Source organism: Hemitrygon akajei, chromosome 16 (genome assembly GCF_048418815.1).
Source record: "Hemitrygon akajei chromosome 16, sHemAka1.3, whole genome shotgun sequence".
In the NCBI taxonomy this organism is placed as follows: domain Eukaryota; kingdom Metazoa; phylum Chordata; class Chondrichthyes; order Myliobatiformes; family Dasyatidae; genus Hemitrygon; species Hemitrygon akajei.
This window is the reverse complement of record NC_133139.1, coordinates 26,853,945-26,867,454: the sequence shown is the minus strand read 5'-3', so window position 1 is coordinate 26,867,454 and position 13,510 is coordinate 26,853,945. Positions and strand designations below refer to the sequence as shown.

The 13,510-nt window shown below is 47.1% G+C and overlaps 1 protein-coding gene across 4 annotated transcripts in view; it reads left to right on the top strand.

Annotated features, from left to right (window-relative positions):
* The window catches only part of ssbp4 (single stranded DNA binding protein 4), a 160,593-nt gene that overhangs the window by 139,403 nt on the left and 7,680 nt on the right, over nucleotides 1-13,510 (top strand). For all 4 annotated transcript variants that reach the window (XM_073068501.1, XM_073068502.1, XM_073068500.1 and 1 more), the window contains 8 exons: nucleotides 93-163; nucleotides 1,464-1,531; nucleotides 2,468-2,516; nucleotides 3,012-3,047; nucleotides 3,622-3,673; nucleotides 7,177-7,247; nucleotides 11,522-11,600; nucleotides 12,711-12,739. In XM_073068501.1, the coding sequence (XP_072924602.1) occupies nucleotides 93-163; nucleotides 1,464-1,531; nucleotides 2,468-2,516; nucleotides 3,012-3,047; nucleotides 3,622-3,673; nucleotides 7,177-7,247; nucleotides 11,522-11,600; nucleotides 12,711-12,739 (455 nt within the window). The remainder of the gene's footprint in view (nucleotides 1-92; nucleotides 164-1,463; nucleotides 1,532-2,467; nucleotides 2,517-3,011; nucleotides 3,048-3,621; nucleotides 3,674-7,176; nucleotides 7,248-11,521; nucleotides 11,601-12,710; nucleotides 12,740-13,510) is intronic.

The window sequence follows — 13,510 nt, the reverse complement described above, 5'->3', positions numbered from 1 at the left end:
ATGGGGTGTCCCTAGGAATGGCTAGTATTTACGAAGGATCTTGGGGAATGCAAGAGTACTTCTGATGAAGAATTGCTTTTATGTTGTTTCAGGTCATCCAGGAATGGCCGGTCCAATACAGCGAATGACTGCTCCTCGAGGACTAGCTGGGATGGGACCCCAGGTACTGTTCTACTCACTCCATACGTATAGCTCTGCCCTTGAGGGCCAGACTGTTCCTCCGCTGTCTATGATCTTGCTTTCTCGTCCTTAATGGATGATCACCCGATTCACTGATTAACCCATGCTGTGCCAGGAATATTTCTCACCCTCCTTTCCAAGTCAGTCTTAGACTTGCAAAGGTAGAAAGCAAAAACCTGCAACTGCTGAAGTTTGAAGTAAAATCAAAGAATGTCGGAAGTTGTTCAACAAGTCTATCTGTGTCTCTGAGGGAGGAACAAGTTCATGTGCAGGGTCCTCAACTTCGCAGAGATGAAGACAAACAGGCTTTAAGATGCAAAGAAAGTGGAGAGGGAGTGGAGGAGCGAATGAAAGGGAAAGTTGAGAGGATGGGAGTCTCCACTGACTCTGACTGCACATCGTCAAGCTGAGCAACAGCAAGAACCTTCATAGCCAGAGTTAATGTAGAAGCTTGAATCTACCAGGAAATGAGCGGAGCCACCCTCAGGAGCTGTCTCTCAATTCCCACTGAATCTGTGCTGCAGAAAGAATCCTTGTTTCCAGCAGACGTCCCACCTGTCAAACTTCTGCCTGTGTCGAACCACCTGATCCCATCCTGTCACAGAGTCATACACAAGAGCAACCCCTTCGTCCCACCAGGCCCCCGCTGACCAACGACCCATTTACACCAATCCTACACTAACCCATTTTGTTCTCCCTACATTTGCATCAACCCACTCCCCCCCCATCCCAGACATCCACCCCCGAGGAGCAATTCACACTGGCCAATTAACCCACCTGCAGTTTTCATCTGGAGAGAGCCCATGCAGAGGTAGAATGTGTAGGGAAGGGAAATCAAGAACTAGAGGGAGTAGGTGCAAGGTGGGAGAGGAAAGAGTTAAAAAAGACCCAAGGGGCAACTTTCCTACACAGTGGGTGGTGAGTACATAGAACGAGCTGCCAGGGAAAGTAATTGAGGCAGGTACGGTGGTATCATTCACGAGGTGCTTGCATAGGTGCGTGTAGAGGTGGGGCTTAGAGGGATATGGGCCGAATGCAGGAAATTGGGGCCAGCTGGGTGGCCACCATGCTCAGCATGGCCAAGCAGCCTGCATTCCTGCTGTATTGCTCTATGACTCTATATCTCTATACGGTAGACAGCACCTGGGGTCAGAATCGAACCCAGGTTGCTGGAGTCGTGAGGCAGCGGCTGTTCCACCCTGCTACACATCTAATCCTGGCACTGCCAGGCTTCTTTGCCATCCCTCGCTCACTCCGGGATCTTTTGTCTTTTTCTCTTCCAGAATTACGGAGGCGCAATGCGGCCCCCGCCTAACTCTTTAGGAGGTCCTGGAATGCCGGGAATGAATCTGTAAGATTTCCTAATGAATTGCAATTTTTGGGTTGTGTGGTTATTTGGTCCCAGTCATTGGAGACAGAGACTGTTGTAACATCAGTAGAAGATACTGTGAGCCACCTGAAGGATAAAGGGAAGGTGGCATCATTTGACCACTATAGAAAATAATAAGGGTGACCATTTGGTCCATTGCTTGTACCAGCATTGTCTTGCTTCATTTCATTGCCCCTTTGAAAAGTTCTTGTTGAATCTACTTCCACCCCTCTTTCCAAATCTCTGCATAAAATATTCTCCATTTGGCCCTTCTGTATCTTATGTCGATCACCTTATAAACTCTATCCTTAATGAAAACAGTTTCTTCCAATGCAATCCTTCAAGTCCATCCCAAATAATGTGCCACCTTCAGATCTACTCTGAACCTCCTCAGCTCAATCGTGAGCAGCCTCAGTCTTGGAGAACGGTCCAGTTTGGGTTTTGGTTTGGATGCTGGTCGGAATGATCCAAATGGCTTTCTGCAGCCTCAGTGATTTCCCTGCGAGACCCTTCAGCACGTCACCTAACTGCTGACGGGATACATTTGCAGTGCACTCACTGTAAAGTAGGAAATGCAGCAGCCAACTGACACACAAGCAGCAAAGTAAAATGACCAAAGAGATAGTTTCAGTTTTTTGGAAAACGTTTAGAAATTGCATGCTTGGTGTTAAAGTATGAATAAAGAGATTTCGCAGAAGCAAAGGCAACATTTGGCTCAGAAGAAATTGTGATCTAGATGTTGTTGTGGGTTCTCCAGTGATGGTCTCCAATGAAGGGTCTGTCCATGGTGGTCTGCCAGTCAAAACCTCTGTACTGGGGAGTGCTGTCTGTTATCAGGAGCATTCACTTGTCTGAGTGATTGACAAGAGTAGTCCTCCTGTATGATATCGGTAACACAGAGATGTGTTTTGATTACAGGGGTCCAGGCGGTGGGAGAACATGGCCAAACCCACCCAATGCTAATTCGGTAAGTAACCAATGATTAGGTGTCAGAAGGATTCAGAGAAACCAAATTCTCCTCAAACAATGCTGTAATCGGTTCCCCTTTTCCAACCCCGTCACAGTCAGTCTCTTCCTTTGGTGTCAATACTCCAAGCCCTGATCATGCCAGTTATCCAGTCTTATCACTGAGTTCTTCTGGTTGGTTAATGGTTTTACAATCGGACATGAGTTCATTCTGAGAGCAGTATAAACTGGGAATGACCATTGTGTCCGTAACTGCAAAACAGCTCCGAAATGGAGATATCTAACGTTTCACACACTGACATTAGGATGAGATCAACCATGAACTTACTGAAGGGGGAGGAAGCTTAATGAGGGAATTGACCTACTCCTATGTTCTTATGGATTGTACCTTCAGTTAATCGGGGCCAACAATGGCCATAATGTAGGGTGTTGCTAGACTTGAAGGCTCCAGTAATGGAGGTTCATTGCTAATGGTTTGCCTCTTTCTTTGTCCCAGATACCATATTCCTCATCATCACCGGGCAGCTATGTGGTGAGTTTATTGTCCTCAGAAAAACGCACGTCCTGCTAGATGGGCAGAGGCCCACTCGCACCACCCCTGCACCAAAGTCCACCCCCTCCAGCCCATATCTGCCTTCACCAATCGTCCCTCCCTGCACACTCCGCAGCCAGCTCCTCTCCTCTTCTCAAATTCCTCTCCCGTGGTCCCCCCCATTCGCTTCCTATCACAGTTTACACCGCTACCATCCCAATATAAGCCCCTCCCTTTCCCTTCTTTGCACCCATCCCCTCTGCTGCACTTTCCTTCTGATGCACCCATCCCTGTAAACCTCCCCCAAACCCCCTTCCACAAGGCCATTAGCCTCACTGAACCCTTTCCTTTCCAATGTCCACCCTTTCCTGACTGGTTTTATTCCACCCCTACCACTGAAAGGCAGATATTTCGCCTGCCTCTTCTCCCTACCTCCACCAGTCCTCCCTCAGTCACCCATTTCTCTCCCTCCTCCTCCCCTCTGCGACAGAGAAGGATTCCCCGCCCCCATCCGCACCCCTCCCACGTTGCCCTTTGTTGACCTGTTTTTTTTTCCCCATGTGATCTCTCTCAGGGTCCACCGGGCAGTGCACCCCCAGGAACGCCAATCATTCCCAGCCCTGGAGGTAATGAATCTTGCCCCTCTTTTGGTTCTTAAGGAAGCGACAGCGATGAAGGATAATGAAATCGTGGGGGTGTTGGAGTGGCGTTGGGTTGTGAATCATAACACTGTCAGATCATTCAGCCCCTCCTGTTGGAATGCATCTGTCCCCAAGGCCTATCCCTGCCTACTTCGAACCCTGTGCGCCGAGCATCCTCCCAGATGGCGCGTGCTGGTGTGTTACACGTTCTGCCATGACGCAGCCTTAAGACCTGTTTAGGAAATGGTCTCCTCCAATTATTGTGCCTGCTGCTTTTGAAGGGCGGTTTGGAGGATGGGATGGGCAGACATGGCAGCAAGCTGAATAACGTGGCCAACTCTTTGACATGGATTGTATGAGTGCTGAGAGCTCAGAGGTGTTGGGCTGAGCCCTTTGAAGAAATCTCTCATTGGATCCGTATCCTTGAGGCTCGGTTACCTGACTTGAGCCATCTTCTGGAATTACCTTCCATGTCATTCCACATGGCACAGAGGGGTTTCCTGTGTAGGCTGCCCCAGCAATACTCCGCTTCCTGCCCCAGCCTGTGGGCTGCACGTGCAGTGTTAGTACATTCTGCCATGAAAGGGGATCTCAAGGGACATCTCTCTGTGTTGGAATCTCCCCCTTTAACGTGAGGAGACAGAATGGAGAGCATTGCACGAATCCCACGTGATAGTTCAGAAGGTGGTTCATGAATCCTCACACTGTCTATAATTGGGTCTAGCCTTGGTTCAGGCCAAGGTGGGTCTAGTCCTGGATCTGGCCCAGCTGGGTTCAGGCAGTGGGCCATCAAAAAGTTCATCCAAGCCATCAATCTGATCCACTTTTCATATCTGGGTGTCCCGGCAGAGTGAACCATACAACGTCTATAGGATTACAGGTAACCTTGCAGGATGGGTCAGTCCCACAGAGACTGGAAAGTGTCCCGGGAAGTGAGTGGGGCATTTTAATGGCAGCTGTTTTGTTGATGTTTCCAGTTATTTAAAAAATGAAAATTACGGCTTAAATACAGAGTAAACTTGCCTCATTCTGTACTCCTGTACTGCTGTGATACCTCCTCACATATTCTATGTGTCAGGAGAAGATGTCTGTTTTTTCAAGGTCCAAGATTGCTTAATATTTCCGGTACACAAGTGTAAAGAACAGAATAACTGATACTTTGGATCCAATGCAGCACAAAAAACATAATAATTTAAAAAAACACAATGACTATACATACGTAAGGTAGTTTCTGTACATAGATTGATTGTACATTCATTAAGTGACACTAGGCAGAGGTGTGTCTGTACCTAAGGTGACTGACAGGAAATGATAAAGTAGTGATGGTGGGGTTTGGTTAGTGGGTGGAAGTGTTGATTAGCCTTCCTGCTTGTGGAAAGTAACTGTCTGGTGAAGCTGGCATGGATGCTAAGTAGCCTGCTCCCTGGTGAGAGCGGAACAGTGTATGAGCAGGGTGTGTGGGATCCTTCGTGATGTTACTGTGCCTTTTCCGGCACCTTTCTCTACATGTGTCCTTGATGGTGGGTGTGCTGGTGCCGATGATGTGTTGGGCAGTTTTGACTGCCGTTTCTGGTGCCTTCCTGTCCGCCACAGTGCATTTCCCATGCCAAGCAGTGATGCAGCTTGTTATGATGCTCTCTGCCATGTATCTGTAGAATGAAGTGAGTACAGACGTGCTAATTCCAGCTCTCTTCAGCCTGCTCAGAAAGTAGAGACATTGGTGAGCTGTCCTGATTGTGTAGAATGTGCTTTGGGACCATGAGAGTTTGTGCGAGATGTGCTGTCCCAGGAGTTTGAAAATGTTCACAGTTTCCATTGCTGTGCTGCTGATGTAGAAGGGCGGAGGGACGTGAGTTCTCCTGAAGTCGATAACTCTCTCCCTTGTCTTGTTGACACTGAGGAAGAGATTATTTGCCTGGTACTTCCACCTCCTCTCTGTAAATTGCCTCATCATTGTTGGTGATGAGCCCCGCTGCTGTCGCGTCATCAGCGAACTTGACAATATGATCACTGGGGTGTTTGGACGTGCAGCCAGTCATGTGTTAGCAGAGCATACAGCAATGGGCTCAGCACACAGCCATGGAGGAGCCCCTGTGTTTAGGATGATGGGAAGGGAGGAGCGGTTGTACAGTACATACTGACTGTCTGAGGTCTATTGGTTAGGAAGTCCAGCACCCAGTTGCACAGTGGTGTATTCAGACCGACATTAGGAGTTCGTACACCAGGTTCTGTGGGACAGTAGTGTTGCCTGTTGAACTGAAATCCCGAAACAGAATTCTGACAGAAGTGCCCTTGTTTTCTAGGTATGTTAAGGCCAGGTGCATGACAGATGTTATGTCATCTGTCGTGGAGCGTTTCATTTGGTAAGCATATTGATGATTGTCCAATGTGGCAGGAATGGAGCTTTTGATGTGTCCCATTACCAGCCATTTAAAGCACTTCACAATGACTGGTGTCGGCGCCACAGTCATTTAGTTCTGAAGGTGTAGAGTTCCTTGGTACAGGGATGATGGTAGCTGATTTGAAGCACATGGGGACAGCAGCCTGGAAGAGTGAAGTGTTGAAGATGTCCGTGAGCTGGTGTGCACACTTCCCGAATACTCAGCCGGCTGCCCTATGGGAGTTGATTCTTATTGTGTTTAAGTGTGTGTGGATTCCTGGTCAATGCAGCAATGAAACTGTTCAAAGTTCCGTCACACAGATCAGAAAGGAGCATTGGATGCTTTTTGTTCTGAGCAGGGCTGGGACAGAGTGTGCTCACTGCTTCTTCTGGGTATGAGGTCAGGATCAGAAATGTGGATCATGCCAGTAGGAATGCTGCTTGATTGTGGTTTGAAAGGAATTGAGTTTAAGAGCCAAGGGGTAATATAGGACCCTGGTCAGACCCCACTTGGAGTACTGTGCTCAGTTCTGGTCACCTCACTACAGGAAGGATGTGGAAACTATAGAAAGGGTGCAGAGGAGATTTACAAGGATGTTGCCTGGATTGGGGAGCATGCCTTATGAGAATAGGTTGAATGAACTTGGCCTTTTCTCCTTGGAGTGACAGAGGATGAGAGATGACCTGATAGAGGTGTTTAAGATGATGAGAGGCATTGATCATGTGGCTAGTCGGAGACCTTTTCCCAGGGCTGAAATGGCTAACGTGAGAGGATACAATTTTAAGGTACTTGGAAGTAGGTACAGAGGAGATGTCAGGGGTAAGTTTTTTACGCAGAGAGTGGTGAGTGCCAGGAATGGGCTGCCAGCGACGGTGGTGGAGGCGGATACGATAGGGTCTTTTAACAGACTCCTGGATGGGTACATGGAGCTTAGAAAAACAGAGGGCTATGGGTCACCCTAGGTAATTTCCAAAGTTAGGACATGTCCGGCACAGCATTGTGGGCCGAAGGGCCTGTATCATGCTGTAGTTTTTCGTATGTTTCTATGAAACTCCAGCAACCTCCAAGTCCTGCCTTGAACCTTTGCCTTTTGCTATTTTTTATCAGATTCTACCAACTCCAGCGAGAACATGTACACGATGATGAATCCTATTGGGCCTGGAGGGAATCGACCCGGAGTAAGTCTGAGGGAGGTGGCTGTGTGGGGCAGTCCGGCTGTGATTCTGCGAGGCCTGGGTCTCCGGCCTCTGCTCCATATAAATACATACACACACACACACACACACACACACACACACACACACACACACACACACACACACACACACACACACACACACACACACACACACACACACACACACACACACCCCCCCCCCCCCCCCCCCCCCCCCTGTGTCCGGTTCTGCTTTCTGCAGGCTGCAGGTGTAACTCAGCAGCTTCAGGAGGGGAAGATAGCTCCAACCCTTTAATGTCACCCCTGCTCATCTCGTTCCATCAGCTGCCAAACCCTGGTGCACACTATTGTTACCCTGCTTCCCATCTCACCATTCCTGATTGTGTAGAAAGTGTTTTGAGACCATGAGAGTTTGTGCACTCCCAGGAGCTAGAAAGTTTTCTCAGTTTCCACTGCGCTCTGATGTAGAAGGGTGGAGGGGTTGTGAGTGGGGCAAGTTCTCCTGAAGTCAATACCTTGTTGATATTGAGGAAGGGGTTATTTGCCTGGCGCCTGGCCTCGAGCACTTCCACCTCCTCTCTGTGAGCTGTCTCAACGTCGCTGGTGATGAGCCCCGCCACTGTCCTGTCATTGGCAAACTTGCCAGCGTGATCACTCGGGTGCTTGGCCTTGCAGTCATGATTTAGCAGAGTGTATAGCAATGGGCTCAGCACAGAGCCCTGTAGGGGGGGATTGTTGGCACCCACGTTGAGGATGTGGGGAAGGGAAGAGAAGTGGTGCATTCTGACTATCTGAGATCTATTGGTTAGAAAGCCCCAACACCCTGTTGCACGGTGGTGTATTTAGACTGACGTGTAGGAGTTTGTTCACCGCAGTCTTTGGGACGACAGTGTTGAGTGCTGAACTGTGTGTCGCGTGAACAAAATCGAGCTCATTCAAAACTCCGCTGTTCCTGTGCTCTGTCCGTGAGCTTAGTGATCAACTTTTCAGACCCCCCAGGTTGAACCATGGGTGCCTGTGCTTTGACCCCATTCCACATCCTCCTTAAATCCTACATCCACCACCGTGCTTTTGGTCACTAAACCTAATACCTCAGTTTATTTGATTTGAAGTTTCTTGGATCATTTTGTTAAAAGTGCTGCATAACCACGACGTCTAGGAAAGCAGGCAAGAATCTTAGAACACTTCAAGCATAGAAGGAGGCTGTTTAACCCATCTTTCCTACTCTGGCAATCCCATCCGTATTACTCCTTCACTCTGAAAATTATCCTTTCTCAATGCCTATCCTAATCCTTTGAAAGCTCCAATTGATTCCTTCCATTATCCTCACAAAATTAGCTCCAGATCAACGGTCATCCTTCTGAATTCTTTTTGCTGAGAAGTTTAGGTCAGTGCCCCCAGGTCCTTGGAACAGCTTCCACATATCTCGGACCAAGCGTTGGCTGCTTGTGTCCTCAAACAGGAAATGATCAGGAAGCTCATTCCCAAAAGCACAATACTGCAGAAGCTGGAAATCTGAAATAAAACCAGAACGATGGAAGTAGATCAGCAGGTCAGGCAGCACCTGTGGTGAGAGGAACAGAGTTAACATTTCAGGGTGATAGCAGTTTTGATCATATAACTGAGGCCCTCCATTGGTTAGGGTCGCCCATGGATGTTGCATCCTATCTACACAAGCCTGGGTAGTATTATAGAGACAGCAAGCTGTGGCCCATGCAGCCACAGGTGCCCCCTCTCCACTAGCTGATGAATGAATCCAAAGGAACGGCAGAGACCGATACAGTTTGTCACCAGCGGCATCGCAGGAGTTGCCAGTCAGCGTTGAACTCAGCACTGGACTGCCTTAGGGACTCCAGCTCCGGAGTTTCCCTCACGAGCGGGTATAGCCGCAAGGCAGCAGAGATTTGAGATCAGAGTTTTCCTTCTGCTGGATGAGATGCCAACCACAGCCGACGAGCCCCATCTGCCTGAAATGACTGCTTCTAATGCACCAGTAAGCTGCTTTTGCCCCTTCTCCTGTCAGTAGAAAAGGTTCTGCTGGGCTTAGTAGCTAAGCCACACAAGAAGGCTAGGAGTTGGACTTGGTTGTCAGAGGCTATTTGAGATACACACCATTGGGAGCATTTAATAGACAGCAGGAGCTTATCCCCAACACCACTCCGGCTATATAAACCTTAAGGAACCAATCATATAATTATTATGATACAGTTGGCCCTCCTTATCCACGAATTCCGCATGCACGAATTCAACCAACCACGAACCACGAAAACCCAGAAGTGCTCTTCCAGCACTTGTTGTTCGAACATTTGCAGACTATTTTTTCTTGTCATTATTCCCTAAACAATGCAGTATAACAACCATTTTACATAGCATTTACATTGTATTAGGTATTATAAGTAATCTAGAGATGATTTAAAGTATAAGGAAAGATGTGCGTGCGTTATCGTGGATCGGGATCGAAAAAAATTGGAAGTTCTCTTACTAAGTAAGTCGGAACAAGTACATATGGTATTATTTAGCATCAGTTAGTCAAACGTTTATCTTAGTATATAGTATATATTTTACCTTTCTATGCATATAAAACGCTTAAGAACATATGTTTCTGCGCCGGGCTCGGGAGGTTCCGGAGTTCGATCTAGTGACAGACCACTTTTGAGTGCACTCTCCATCGTGCCGGGTTGATGTGGAGGATCCAAAACCCCAAAACCCAATAATTAAACCACTGCGTTGCTTAGTAATAATTGTAGCTTTCATTGGGGCAGAGCCTTTCTCACTTTATCCTTTAAAATTGTTCCGATCGTTGACCGACGTAGCCTAATGCTTTTCCATTGACCGCTGGCATTTCACCTCTTTCCGATCGCTTTATTATTTCCACTTTATTTTTAATTGTGTTCGTGATTATTTTCGTGAACAGAAACACTGTGGATTCAGATCTCTGCCACTGGGTCCTAATGTCCACCGCACTGAGACAGGTTAAATAATGTCTGGGGTTCCGCTGGGTCCTAAGTTCCACCTCATTGAGACAGGTTGAATAAGGGACTTGAGCATCCAAGAATTTTGGTATCCGCGAGGGGTCCTGGAACCAATCCCCCACGGATAAGGAGGGCCGACTGCAATATATGTTGCAGTACTACTGATACCTCATAAGGGGTAAGAGCAGAACTCAGTGCCCTTCTCTGAACCCTGGCAGTAAGCAGGGTGGTTGGTTTAATACCTCTGCGTCAATAGGTCTGTCCAACAGTGCAGCATTTTTGAGGACATCTTCAGAGGTTGATGCCTCAAAAAGCTGGCATGCATCATTAAGGACCCCCATCACCTAGGACATGCCCTCTTCTCATTATCACCATCAGGGAGGAGGTGCTGGAGTCTGATGATGCATACCTAACAATTTAGGAATAAATAAACTCCTCTAGTTTTATTTCAAAGGCTTCCTTCACCAGGCGGTCCCAAAAGCCAGTAGCACGATACAGTAGTTCTGTGCCATCAAAGTCAATCCTGTGGCCGTAGCGAATGCAATGTTCTGCTACTGCCATTGTAATAAAATTAGAAGAAAAGAATTTTAACAAAGATGAAGGTCTCGCTCAAACTAAGCACTAGAATTTTAGACATTGTCTGGAACCAGACTAGACATGCCAGGGCATCGGCCCTGATGAAGGTGCTGGAGTTTGTCATCGATAAAAGGTAGGAGGCAGAAACCTGATTGGATGAGGACTACCCAATCAGGAGGGACGGACGACAGGGGTATAAATACCACCGGGCTAGACATGCCCAGGCACCATCCCTGACGAAGATGGCAGAGTTTGTCATCGAAACGTCAGTTAAAATTGATACCTATACCCGGCTGGAAGCCCGAGAAGAGTTTAGTTGTCATATACGCTGAGAGAGAGAGCACTAGATCCTTTTTCAACCCTCCGCCATCATATTTCTAAAGTCCATGAACCTTTGAACACCACTTCATTATTTTGCTCTCTTTTTGCCCTGTTTATGTCCTTATTTATACTTCTTATTGTAACATTTTATATATTGCACCGTGCTGCTGCTGTAAGACAACAAATTTCATGACATACGTCAGTGACGATAAACCTGATTCTAATCCTGCTTCACTGGTGTCAGCTTGAGTTCCTAGATTGGGCTCAAGCCTATTATTATCTAAGGAGATCTGTGCTTCCCACTGAGCATAAAAAACTAACATGCCTTGTGGTCCCTACACAGTGACCCCTGCATTGAGTGGCATGGGGCAGCAGATAAATTGTCTCTTCCTTCCCTCTCTTTCAGTTCCCAATGGGTCCTGGAGCTGAGGGTCCGCTTGGTGGAATGGCAGGCATGGAGCCTCATCACATGAACGGAACGCTAGGTAATGGCCAGTGATGTAAAGCGAGCCTGGAGTAAAAGTAATTCAGGCTGGCAGCACATAGCCTGAAGGCTTGGAGTAACAAAATAAGTAAAACTTGGGCTTGGAGTAAAACAATGTAGACAAGACCCTGGAATAAAACAAGTAACATGGGCTTGGACCTGAATTAGCAGACATGAGTCTGAAGCAAAACACAAAATAATATAGATTAAAAACCGGAGTAACATTCATAGAGTCATAGCAAAGTACAGCGCAGAAACAGGCCCTTTGGCCCATCTAGTCTGTGCCAAACCACTTAAGCTGCCTACACCCATTGACCTGTACCAGGACCATACCATCCATGTTCCTAACCAAACTTCTCTTAAACATTGAAATTGAGCTTGTATGCACCACTTGCACTGGCAGCTCGTTCCCCACTCTCTTGATCGTCTGTCTGAGTGAAGAAATTTACCCTCATGTTCCCCTTAAACTTTTCACCTTTCACCCTTAACCCATGACCTCCAGTTGCAGTCCCACCCACCCTCAGTGGGAAAAGCCTGCTTGCATATACCCTATCTGTACCCCTCATTATTTTTTATATCTCTATCAAATCTCCTCCCAACCTTCTACATTCCAGGGAATAAAGTCCTAAACTGTTCAATCTTTCAGTAACAATAGATTATGGAACTGGATAACATGCAGTTGGGCTTGGAGCAACAAGTGGAGTTTATTGTCATATGCAGAATAGTGAGGTACAGGTAGAGTACAATGAAAAGCGTGCTTGCATCAGTGTGCAGTAACATGGGCGTACAGCTACCACACTGTAATGCAGCCCAGAACTGCCTGATGTAATTCAACGGTGGTTTCCAGAGTAACATTATCATGGACATACGTACAATGCAATTCATCAAGATCAGGGAGCAGAGGGAGTGAAGATCAGATAGTGGTGGTATTGGAATGAAAAGCCTTTCTCTCCTGCTTTGGGCTCCATAGTGCCTTGCCGCCTCTATTTGGGAACTAGATGATCATTACACCCTTTTCCGTTCACTCTTGGTATTGTTGGGGCCAAGGATCTGAGCTTTTAAGTGAGCCAGGGTGAGAGGGAGCAACTAACAGTCTTTCTGTATCTTTCAGGTTCTGGTGATATCGATGGATTGTCAAAGGTATGTTGGTGCAGATCACACAGACTTTGTTGGCCTTCTTGTTATATAGACTCTAAATTCAGAAACAGACCTTCTGCTCTGAGCTAGTGTTTCTGCCCCACAGTGGACTTCTCCCATCCATCTTCATTTCACCCCACCACATCTCCTCTCACCCTTGTATGTTTAGCCATCTTCCCCTTAAACCCTACTCTGCTTCTGCCAACTCTCCAGGCAACAGAGCTTTCTCTTGAGTTCCAGACTGGGTGGATCAATCACCATCTTATTGAAGTGGCTGAGTATGGAATTAGAAGTACCTCCTTGTTTACTCTATTGGACTCTGTCATCATTTAAAGTTTCTTTTAGCTGTCCTCCCTCCACCTGTTTACTTGACCAGTTGAAGAGAAGAAGCCCACCTAACCTGTTCAGTCTTTCCTGCTAGCTGCAGCTCAGACTTTCAGAGTAAGTCCCAGATGGCCCTTTCTGCAGCGGTGGCAAATCGTATTATCATTGTGGGACAGTGCAACATTTCTGAATGTGTGGGCCCAGTCAACTATAAGAGTTATCCCTCAGCTCTGATCCAGAATAATGTACCTGCTCTCAAATTTTCCTTCATAATCTGCCACCTTCTATGATCAGAAATATCTCGTGAGTCTTTTTACATCTTCAGGACATCCCAAAGTGCCTCACAGACACCGAAGTACTTTTTGAAATTTAGTCACTGCTGTAACTTAGTTAGAAAATGCAACAAATACGTGATTATTCATGGCAGGCTTCCATACAGCAGTAATAATG